This window comes from Leguminivora glycinivorella, chromosome 16 (genome assembly GCF_023078275.1).
Source record: "Leguminivora glycinivorella isolate SPB_JAAS2020 chromosome 16, LegGlyc_1.1, whole genome shotgun sequence".
NCBI lineage: Eukaryota > Metazoa > Arthropoda > Insecta > Lepidoptera > Tortricidae > Leguminivora > Leguminivora glycinivorella.
Window position 1 is genome coordinate 15,946,924 of NC_062986.1, and position 11,521 is coordinate 15,958,444.

The following is an 11,521-nucleotide window of genomic DNA, read 5'->3' on the forward strand; positions in this document are numbered from 1 at the left end:
GCTACTTTTTAACACCCACTTTTAAGATACGCTCAGTTCTTCATAAAAATGAATTTAATAACAAAAATAAACATAATTTAGTCAGAATTTAACAAACATACATTTTTTTCATACTTTAATGTTCGCATAATCAGCATCGAGAATGAAGTTAAATTTTATTATGAATGGGTAACCATGGTGATGAGACATGGACATTTTAACATAAACAAAAGCAATACGTATCGTAACTTAACAACAATGCAGCAAATATCAACTGTTCAGCCAGTATTTAAACTCGAATTTTAAATCACAAAGTTACTCCTAATATTGTAACCATTGCCAAATATGATTTCGGCACACATCCTTGTCTTACCGCTTGCGCCGGTTTTGATAAGGTATAATATAAGTTATGCTATCCTTATTTTCATACGATTGGTACAGCAGTACCGTTATTTATACATGTTTTATCAATCGTAGATCATTATTCACCACCCCCACGGTGGAGCAGTAAGTGGTCGCGCACAGAGATCGAAAGCACACGGAGAAGTATCCGAGCTGAACTTGAGCCAGGCCGTGGTCGCACTGGCTTCCGGACCGCTGCGACCGGATTCTACTCGAGACATGCTTCTCTTATTGATCCCCTTCTCAGATATTAGGTATTACTACAAGTGACATGATTCTTATTGGAACCCCTTCCTAAGTATAATGTTGCAGTCCAGCTCAATAGCCAATACCTTTATTAATATGTCCATAGAAATTACAGCCTTCTTCCTAAATCCTTAGCCTTACTTCACTCAGACATTATCTCCTGAAGATTCATATTACCTACTTCATTTTAGTGGGAGAGCTTTTAATAATAACTTATTCCAGCTTATGACGTCCACGAAAATTCCGATCTGTTCTTCAAAGAAGCGCACGACGGAGTAAACGTGATCATAGCTGCCTCCTTCGGGAAGTATCAGGAGACTCTGGCTATCGTAGGCGGGAACAGCTCTGTGCAAGGCATTGATTGGCAGGGGAATGAAGTATTTTGGACTCAGTGGTCAGTGGTAAAGTAAAGTGCGATGATCACTTTCGACTTTGATAAGGATGGGGAGAATGAGGAGTGAGTAGTAGTATTAATGGAACTCTAATCGAACCTCTAGTTTGACTACTAATTCGGAATTAGTGTGACACATTCGCTATACTTACCGTAAACTATTCTCGGTCATTCAAAAATCTTGTATGTAACCTCTAAACTTCTTGGAGGTGCATCGAATTTTTTTCTAAAACTTTTTCATGTCATGTTGTAGTTACCTTAGGATGTGAAGACTCCTACATAAGGGTGATGAAGAACAACCAGTTTAAAACGGAAATATCTGAAACAGGACCTGTTATTTGCCTGGCAGCTATTACTGAAGTCAGGTTCGCGTACGGCCTGGCTAATGGGACCATTGGTATTTATGAAGAAGGAATAAGGCTTTGGAGAGTTAAGGTAAACTCTTTATTAAATCCTGGTTATTAAGTATCCGGTTCGAAGGACCACTTATGTTTACGCGTCTTGTGCTCTTAATTTCTCTCTTACCAAATACCTATAATGGAACAATGACTAAGTTATCACCTACCCATAACTTAATAGATGCGCCTTTGACGTTAATTCATTAGATAGTGTCAGTTTTAAAGAGAAATACAGTGAACAATGTTTACCTACTGAACAGTAGAAGCAGGGGCTAAGTACCTGTTGTTATTTCTGAATCAATATCCTGATTTTGTTCTCTAGTCGAAAACCAACGCCCTCTCAGTCCAACTTTCGGGCGAGGCACTGGCCTGTTGCTGAGCAACGGGACGCATCGACTGGCGTGACGCAGTGTCCGGCAGAGTTCTGCGCAGAGTGCAACTGCGGTCGGCAGCTCTCGGTAATGTTGTACGCAGACTACCGGTCCGTTGGAGCGCCGGATCTTGTGTGCGTCTCGGATAGGGGAGAAGGTATGCGTGAATTATTTGAGTTTGACTGAGGAGACGCGGTCACGCAGTCACCCTCCGAAACGTTGTATGCTGATTACCGATTCGTTGGTGCACCGGATAGTGTGCGTCTCGGAAAGTATTGACTGATTTGTATCAGATATCACCTAATGATATCAGGTCCAGATCTTTAAGATCCGTTGAATGATGGGACCGCATAGCCGATATAGTCGTGGAGGTTTTTAGGGAAGCTTTAATGTAGCAGTGAGCCTGATGATCGTAATAACTCAAATGTGACTATCTAAGGGCCAGTTGCATCAACCACATTTGACAAATACAGCATCGTCGTCACGCAGCTTGATGTCTATGGAACTTCCCATACAATATATAAAATTTAACGAACTCTTTTAACGGTCACAGACGGCTTGATACAACCGGCCCTTATTTCACTGACTTCCTTACAGTTCTTGGTTACCCACCGTACCAAGAGCCAGCAGGCTCCAAAAGCCAGCCCTCCGAAGAAGATCGCGCAGCTATAGTGGAGCTGTTCAACCGCAAGCAGGCGCTGACAGTGGAACTCAGCACTATGAGGCCAGCGCGAACGACGAGAGGCCGACCAGCGCCATGCCCACTCAACACAAGGCTGCATGTCGCTGTCACTACCGATCTGAACGATGTGAGTTAAGGGTTTTACGTAGATATTATATTAGCAGTGTGCAGTAACAGTGTAAGACAAAACAGAAAATCATTTGACCAAATACCAATTGAAACTTATGGGAAACACCGCAGTTCTTCGTCAAAACAACGGGACTTCAATCAAAATCAAAAAGGTAATCACGGTCTATATCCCGTTCAAAACTCAAATATTGAAAGGTAAATTCTCCTGTTTCCTGATTGAGTTGAATTTTAGAAAAAGAAGTTATAAAACTGAATTGACACTCTGCAAGTTATTGTACTATGGCACCTTCAATGGCAAATGCCGTTATTCCAACTCCTTACAATATTTAGACTGGACGAAAAATTTGTACTCAACTGAAAAAAGGACAGTTGAAAATGTTGTACCTTTTTACAGAAGTGTTTGCCTGTGGCCAAAAACTTATGATATAACATTTTCGTTTTTAAAAACAAGCGAATTTCTCAGGAAGGCATAGACCTGACGTGGATATCGACGAACAATGACACCGTGGTGTGTGCGGCGCTAGTGCTAGCGGAGGGATCTTCCCGACGGGCGAGACGCTGGCGCGGCACCCGGCGCCCGCGCAGCCCGCTCCGTGCTGCAAGCGTGCCGTTGCGCCCGCCCTCCGACGTGCCCAGAGACGTGCATATCAAGGTTTTGTAGGCAGAGATTCTTATATGAATGCTCCATGAGAATTACTTCGATACTAAGGCTGTCCACTATCATATGTTTATCCTAGAAATATGATCATATATAGGTTCGTATGCCTTTTTCTTCAACGTGAAGCAAAAGGATGGCATGATGCCTATGATCATATTTCTATGATAAACATAATTATGATTAGTGGACTATCGGCCTAAGATGGAGGGACAGACCTAGTTTACCTTCTGAGTTGAAATATGCACATAAAGGTTTTGTAGTTAGACAGAGATTTTAAGATGGAGGGGCCAATCAGACCTAGTTTACCTTTTTTGAGTTGAAACCAATATGCACATCAAGGTTTTGTAGACAGAGATTCTAAGATTTCAATACTAAGATGGAGGGGCCAATCGGACCAAGTTTACCTTTGAGTTAAAACATGCACATCAAGGTTTTGTAGACAGAGATTCTAAGATTTCAATACTAAGATGGAGGGGGGCCAATCGGACCAAGTTTACCTTTTGAGTTGAACATGCACATCAAGGTTTTGTAGACAGAGATTCTAAGATTTCAATACTAAGATGGAGGGGCCAATCGACCAAGTTTACCTTTTGAGTTGAACATGCACATCAAGGTTTTGTAGACAGAGATTTAATATGAATTCTCCATGAGAATTACTTGACACTAAGGCAGAGGGGACAATTGCACCTAGTTTACCCTCTAGGTTGAGAGGTCTGATGGTAGTCGTCTTCATAAAATTGTGCTCCATGCCAAAATTGGGAATGTTGCTAAAGCTGACTGCAGGCTCTCATGAGTTGTGGGAGATAAATCTAGGATAAAGACCATGCATACCATGCAAATACGTTCGCAGGTGCTCAAAGTGCGGTTTTTTTTGTTGCAAAGTTGTACAAAATCAAGGTGTGCGATCACAGCTACAACTGGTAATGACTGAACATTATATTCATTCATACATGTGCAAATAGCACTGTTGTTCTTATTTTGTATTATTTTTTTGATAACTTTGTAATGTTTCAGGCACTAGTGAGTTATGCAGACAGTGAACAATTCCCACATTTTCGAACTGACTAAGCAGCTGCCAAGGTTCGCCATACTGCTTGGCTCCATCTACCCTCGCCATCAACAAACAAAACAGCTATGTCTCATTCAAGATCACAGAGAGATTCAAAGAATCTGTATTTGGATCAACCAGAACTTCTTACTAGATCAAGATATAGTGCTTGAGATGAAAAGTTATGAAAGAACTCCATATGAAGTTCATTTGTTTGGAGAGACAAGTCACATTTGGAGATAGACTTTGATGCCAATGGAAATGTGAAGTTCCCTCGACACCTCATATTTCATTGGCAGGTGACTTAATCCAAAGTTTGGCAGTGTATCTAAACCTAACAGATTTGCAGGTAAAATTAAAAAATAGTTCTGCCTTTAAATTATAATTTGACTTAAAAAATTACAGCTTTCTAGATTCTAAAAATTAAAAAGATCCTTATTGACCATACAGTTCTACAAATCCAACGTATTTTACCGGGTTAAAGAAGAACATGTTGTTATGTGGAGGCTCTCGCGTTGACTGACCGCCTCTTGACTACTTCCTGGTCGATGACTCCACCTACGACAGCTGCAGCTCCAGATACGAAGTTCCAAAAACATTAGATAAAAGATCATTAGTTACGAACCCAGCTGGTAGTGATAGTTCCTTAACAAGTCTAACTTCTCATTTTCAATAGTATTTCTGTGTCAGCTTTTCGCTTTGCCGGGTCTGGGTTCCTATTGTACTCATCTCGGAAGTAGACAAAATCTTCATCACTTTAAGTACGAAGGGTCACCAGCAGGAGACGAGAGCGTAGCTCAGGTTTCGACCAATCTGCTGACAAAGCATTCTGTAACGGCACGTAGATAGCGCTCGGCGTTTAACAGTGATGGATACTGTTTCCCTTGCACTTTTTCTTCGTCATCAGGGCCGCGTTTCACGGCTTTATGTTGAACAATCTCCTCTGAGTACTCGTGGTCGACGAGGTCTGAGAACATGTACCCGAACATACCCCAAACGTCACCGCAAAGGAACTTCTTGTTATTGTCGCGGCAAACATTGTTGATACGCTCTAACTGCTCCTGCTTGAGCCCGGTCGTGCGCATGGCACATCGAAGGCAGTAAAGAAGTTGTCCGGCAGGTTCTCGTCAACACCCTTTGTTTCCGCTGTTATATCCACCATTGGGTTTAAAGCCCGCGCTCTCGTCAAAGAGGCTTCGGCACGGTTCTCGGGCCGATCTTAACGGGCGGAGTCAAAAACTGAGAGTACAAATCAACTTCTTTAAGTTTTTCATTGTCTAGTAAACAAACACTTTTAACTCCTTAGAGAGAATTATGTTCTTTGCAGTTTCGGCGCGCCGAGGCCGGATAACCTGATGATTAATACTTTGGAGGCACGCAGTCGTTTCTGAGATTCCAGACCCCATAGTCGGATTTGAATAGATCGTACTGTTCAGCTTCAGCCTCCGACAGCTCTAGTTCGTTATTCTCAACCATTTTCACAGATATTTCGTCGAAATTATGCTCGATGCGGTAAACGGTACCGTTCGGTTTTTGACAGTTCTCCACGCCGCTTATACCGTAGACAAGATAGACGATTGACGCGCCGCCATATTGACTAGGGATGTAATTTTGTTTTTCGTAATTTCCATAATCGAAATCGATAATTTTAACAATCGATTATGCCAAATAAAAATGATAACTACTTCCGGTTATATGGTTCGAAATTCAAATAAAGTCTGTCAAGCTATTTCCGTCAGTAGGAAAAAGCGGTAAATTGAAAAAATATCTCTATAGTCTTATTATTCTTATTAAACGATAAATTTCGAACTTAGTGACAAACTGAGCTTCACCGTCTGTATTATATTTACGAACATGTTTTTTATTTTACATTGCAGTCCACAGCACAATTTCCCGAAGCACAAGACAAACTTCAAGAAGAGATGGCAAATGTCTCTCAAGTAGGAGAAATGAGATCACGTTTGGCTGCGTGGAAACGGCCGAAAGGGCGCAATCGATAACCGCATTGTTACCAGCAGCCCAAGACGCTGCTGCACATGATTTGTATGTATCTACAGATAGCTATAGATATTGTTGCGTACAAAATCACATTTACACTTGGTTTGTAATGTTGTAGGAAAGAAATGTTGGAGTCGTTACAACAGTGGCACGCTGGAACGAGGAATTATTATTGAGCTGCCACGTACGACGTTCGACGCAGGAGCATGCTGTCGCCTCCCTTGAAGACGCTGCACATGATATTACAGCAAGCCGCTCGATTAAGAGGTAAAATAAGTCCTGTCCTAAAATAACCACCTTTAGTAAATGTAATCAAAAGGGAATATATTTGAAATTGATTATTTATATTGCTACTACACTACAGGGGTACTTAAAATAATGCTGGAAAAATATTTTTGACTTTTATGTTGGTAAATACAGCAAAGCAGTGGTTGCTGCAAGTCGAAAAGCAGTAAAAGATGACAACACTGAGGCCCTCATCAAAATATTACAAGTGGGGGATTGCTGAAATAAAATACGTAGAAATAAATAACTTACAAAATTATATTTATTTATTAAAATTGTACCATGATCATCAGTCAGTATTTACTTAATGAAAATAAAATTATAATTGAGATTAATTATTGCTGTAAATGCTGCTTTGAAAATACTATGTTTATTTGAATAAAACTATTGTACTATTCGAATTCTTAATTTATCTATATTAAATAATACATAGCTATGGTTTAATAAGACTGAAAAATTTGTTCACATTAATTACCTAATAATAAAAAATGAATGCAGAATACTGTATGTTGGAAAGGTCAAAAAAAATGGTCTAGTAGTAAAAATACGCGTGTGCAAAAAGTGTGGATTGAGTGAGCACCTTCTAAAATAAAATAAAAAAATATGGTGATGATTTTAGTAAAAGTTCTCTCACTCAATCCACACGCGCACAAAATACGTTACAAACTTAAAAAATAGCAATACAAATAATACAACTTATGATCAAAATATTTTTGAAAGCTACGCTATGATACAATACAATGACTTCATTAAAAAAAATCAAAAAGATCAGATCATAAACCCACAGTTAGACATATGGTGCTATACCCTCTAGCGACCCACCATACAAAAAAATTGCCAATCAAATTGGAATCAATCGTTATCACTATAAAACAGGTCTGAATTTCTTTTTTTGAAAATCGAATTGATTCAAAACAAAAGCAACTCAATCTCTATTTAACGTAGATTCAAATTCCATCGTTAGGCAGCGTTCCCACTTATACGTCACGTGTCTCGGGGCGCGCAAAGGGCGTCCGCGCCACGCCATTTCCTGAGTGTAATTCAAAAAGCGTCTCCTCAGTACATTTTGTATAGGAAGGACGTAAGGCGCGCCGCCAAGTTGTTGGCGGCGCGTGCCCTGCCGCCGCCACGCCACCTGGGGCGCGTCTTATTGCCCTTTCCTAATACAAAATGTTCTGAGGAGGCGTTTTTTGAATTGCGATTGAAGCGGCGTGGCGCGGACGCCTGCCGTCTAAGTATTCTGTCCTAGCGGACATTAGGACATCGAACCCCAGGAGGATACGCGACAGCGGCCTGCGCTCGGTAGGGTCAGATCGGTAATTATATTTTTCTCAAACATGCATGAAATACTATTGTCTTTACGTTCCTCCAAAATGGGCTGGCAGTATCGCTTTTTGGGCGCAATCAAACTCGAGAGGACTGGTAATGGGATTTCATATTATTTTTTAGGCCTAGGCCTGCAAAGTAACTTTTTTTAATAAAATATTGACCTTGAGCATTTTATTTATTTCATTGTATGTTTGAGAAAAGCACTATACATGCCTCGGCGTGAAAAACGGATTCCCGGGCCTCGTATCTCTTTATTCAGGCCCTCGCCTCGCACGCCTCGCTCGGCCGAGAGATACTTCACTTGGCATAAAATCCTCATTTTCCTGGTCTCTGATGTAAGTACGTAGTTATCACAGAAAGGTCTGCTGAATCACACAGTAATCTGCTCAGTCGCGATAATGCACATCGTCAGCGCTGACATTAAGCAGTAAACTCGGCTCGAAAGCCCTTATTCTCCAGCAACAACAGCCTCAGAAGTGTATGGAGGTGCGCGCAGGCCGCCAACGCCTGCGCGCCACTGGGGGTCGTACGGCGGGCGCGGACCAGGCCGGGCGCCCGTCGAGGGAGACTAAAGCCGCTGCCGTGGTTAGCGCCCGGGAGAGCGTGGTCTCGTCAGATCCGGTTCGTTCTACCTGTAAACAAATTAATAAATATTAGCTTTTGCCCGTGGCTTCGCTCGCGCCAACGGAGAGGTAAACGCTCATTGCGGTTGTTCCATACAAACTTTCACTCTCCATTTTTAGGGAAGTAGGGGTTAGAAAGAGACAAAAAGTAGCCTATGTTTGCTCTCCATCTCTTTCAACTATCTTCACTTAAAAAGTCACCTTAATTCGTCACTCCCTTTTGCCGTGAAAGACGGACAAACAGGACAAACAAACACACACACTTTGCCATTTACGGTAGTAGGGATAGTGAGTAGTCAGCGTATAGCGTTCAATGAACTTGACACGCTCTTATTGTCTTAAAAATAAGATCGTGTCAACTTCATTTTGAACACCTTGGTTCGCTACGCTACTTCTGCTCCTGACTGTACCTATAATGCAATTCGGTCGAAATTCTCTTCGGGTTTTTTTTGTTTCGAATTACAAGTAATGTAACGAAGAGGAGACTTTTACGGCTGTGCTTAAAACATTCAATAATACATTTTTTTTGCATTCCCGTTAACTGAGCCCGTCAGCTTAAATACAAAGAAACAAACAAGTCACTTGACACTGCCCCTTTATTATACCAAAGACATGTAACTCCGTATGGACAGTTAGTCTAAGAAAAAAACGTACCTCAAAACTATACAGAAAAAAGTACGGTGACCTAGATGGCGATATTTTTGTACTCGGTTAGATGGCGCTAATATTAATATTTGACATTTTAACACATATCAAGCCATTTTGTATCAAGCTAAGAATATTGACCAAATTGTCAAAGCTGAGGTTCAAAAGTTTTGAAAGCTTGTAAGCAGGAGATGACAGTCTATGCACTGTGATTACACATTTTACTTTGACAGTAACTCTCTATAATATTTAATACTAATATTATAAATTGATTATCCATACTAATATTATAAATGGAAAAAGTGTGTGTCTGCTTGTTTGTCCGTTTTACAGCGGCAAAACGGAACGACGAATTGGACGTAATTTTTTAAGTGGAGATAGTTGAAGGGATGAAGATCTACGCCAAATCTTGGGATTATTGGTCAAAGCGGACCCCAGGCTCCCATGAGCCGTGGCAAATGCCGGGATAGCGCAAGGAGGACGATGAGTTGAAGGGATGAAGAGTGACATAGGCTACTTTTTGTCTCTTTCTAACGCGAGCAGAGCCGCGGGCAAAAGCTAGTACATAAATAAGCCAATATCTCACCTCAGCAGCTACAGCACGCAGCATGAGCCTCTCGGGCTTGGCGCACACGCCCTGATAGCGCGCACGGCGGCGCCCGGAAGCCGCCTCTTCCAACGCTAGCTGTACTTCTCGCAACCCCGCTGAGCCGGAGCCCAGTTCAAGCGCTCGCGAACACAGCGCCAGTGCGCGCCGAGCGTCACCGGATACCGCTGCTACTTTCCTGTAAAATAAGTGTTTATACAATCAATGATACTTTGGTACTTTCCAATAAAATCTATATACCTCTTAGGATTAGGACCCCCTACATCTAGCGTTTCGAGAGCGTAGCGTCGGGCCAACTGTATGGAAAAAGACGCTGCATGGACGTCGCGCCGACGCGTCTCGCGAGACGCTAGATGGGGATGGGCCCTTATAACTAGGTACTATGTTCTAGCACAGTGAGGGCCTCCGCTAGCCGGCGCGGTCGGGCGACCGCTCGCGGGTCCCACCAATAAGTCCGCCCCACTCGCCCGCCCTGAAGCTCCTGCAGGCGTAGCCGAATGGCACAAACGCTTACGAAACGAAACGCTCGTAGATATCTATCTCTATCGCTCTTGCATATTGGCGCGACAGAGCTAGACTAGGTAGTTCGCGGCGTTTCGTTTACGTTTCGCGTCGTAGAAATGCCATTCGGCTAAGGGGCCTCAGCTGTCGTGAGAGGATTCTAACGCAGGTTCCGTAAGTCCGTAACATTTGTATGACCTGTGGTTCCAAAGCTAAAACTTAGATGGAAATTTCAACTTTTATAAAACCAGATAATGAGAATCCTAGATGAATAATAAAATTATAGTTAGTATTTTCGACTTTATTGACGGTTTCATTAGATATTTTACCTGGCTATGAGCTGTACCGCGTCGGCGGACAGACTGGCGCTGGCGAGGAAGTGAGCGGCCACGATGCGAGATAGCTGCGCATGCGTGTACGGCGGGAACGTCAGCCGGGTCAGACCTGAACAAAAAACTTACGATAAACATGCATGGCCCGAACCAGAAACTGTTAAAAAACCAATAGCAATTAAAATAATTGTATTATGTGTAGAGGACACAGTTCCGACACAGTATAATAAAGAGTACTATCGTACAGTATGGCCACTCCCGCTCCCTTCGCTGAAAGTGCCGCCCAACCCTCTCGGTTATCTCACAGTTACCGCCTGTCAAAAACACGAACAGTCGACCTGTCATATTTCACTCATACAAGGCTTAAGTACGCGTTCACTCCACACGAGCTTAGGCTCAGGTGCTAGAACGCGCCTCTTTCATATATTTGATCGGCAGTGTCCGAGGTGTGGTTCAGATAAGAAAGCACATCAAATATTTTATGTTGTGTAAAGTGTACTTTAATGATATTGAGATTTATATTATCCTTTTCTTCTGTGACAATTTGATATGTTTTCTCTGAAGAAGAACGATGTATTATTAAACTATTAATATAATTGATTGAAATTAATTTCAATAGAGTACCTACCTAGTCAGATCACTCGTCACTTAAACACTTACTATGCTTCTACGGGCATTTTCTGAATTTGGGACCCCCCTAGCATAAGTTGTTAACAAAAATTAACTCACTGTCAGTTTGTGACGATAATTAAGCATCAAATATCAATAAAAGTATTGTTTTTGTGTTAGTTACATAAACTTGAAGCGTTAATCTAGAATGTGAAAAAAGTAAATTTTTAGACATATTGTTTGCTTAATTGTCGTCACAAAACTGACAGCGAGTTATTTTTGTTAACG

At 41.8% G+C, this 11,521-nt stretch overlaps 1 protein-coding gene, 1 long non-coding RNA gene and 1 pseudogene across 2 annotated transcripts; 1 reads left to right on the forward strand and 2 right to left on the reverse strand.

Moving 5' to 3' along the window:
- Positions 1–237: 237 nt before the first annotated feature.
- On the forward strand, positions 238–6,988 carry LOC125234945 (annotated as a pseudogene).
- LOC125234688 (SUMO-activating enzyme subunit 1) lies at positions 4,671–5,970 on the reverse strand. Its single transcript, XM_048141035.1, is given in 11 exon segments — positions 4,671–4,829; positions 4,831–4,890; positions 4,893–4,961; positions 4,963–5,154; positions 5,157–5,197; positions 5,200–5,380; positions 5,383–5,514; positions 5,517–5,606; positions 5,609–5,638; positions 5,641–5,721; positions 5,724–5,970. Coding segments are annotated over 11 exon segments (1,023 nt in total). The 5' UTR covers positions 5,781–5,970; the 3' UTR covers positions 4,671–4,739.
- Positions 6,989–8,465: 1,477 nt separating the features above from the next.
- On the reverse strand, positions 8,466–10,792 carry LOC125234378. Its single transcript, XR_007177996.1, has 3 exons — positions 10,622–10,792; positions 9,771–9,969; positions 8,466–8,548 (listed from the first exon to the last, which is right to left on the reverse strand). It is a non-coding gene; the product is annotated as an uncharacterized LOC125234378 (long non-coding RNA).
- Positions 10,793–11,521: the final 729 nt, after the last annotated feature.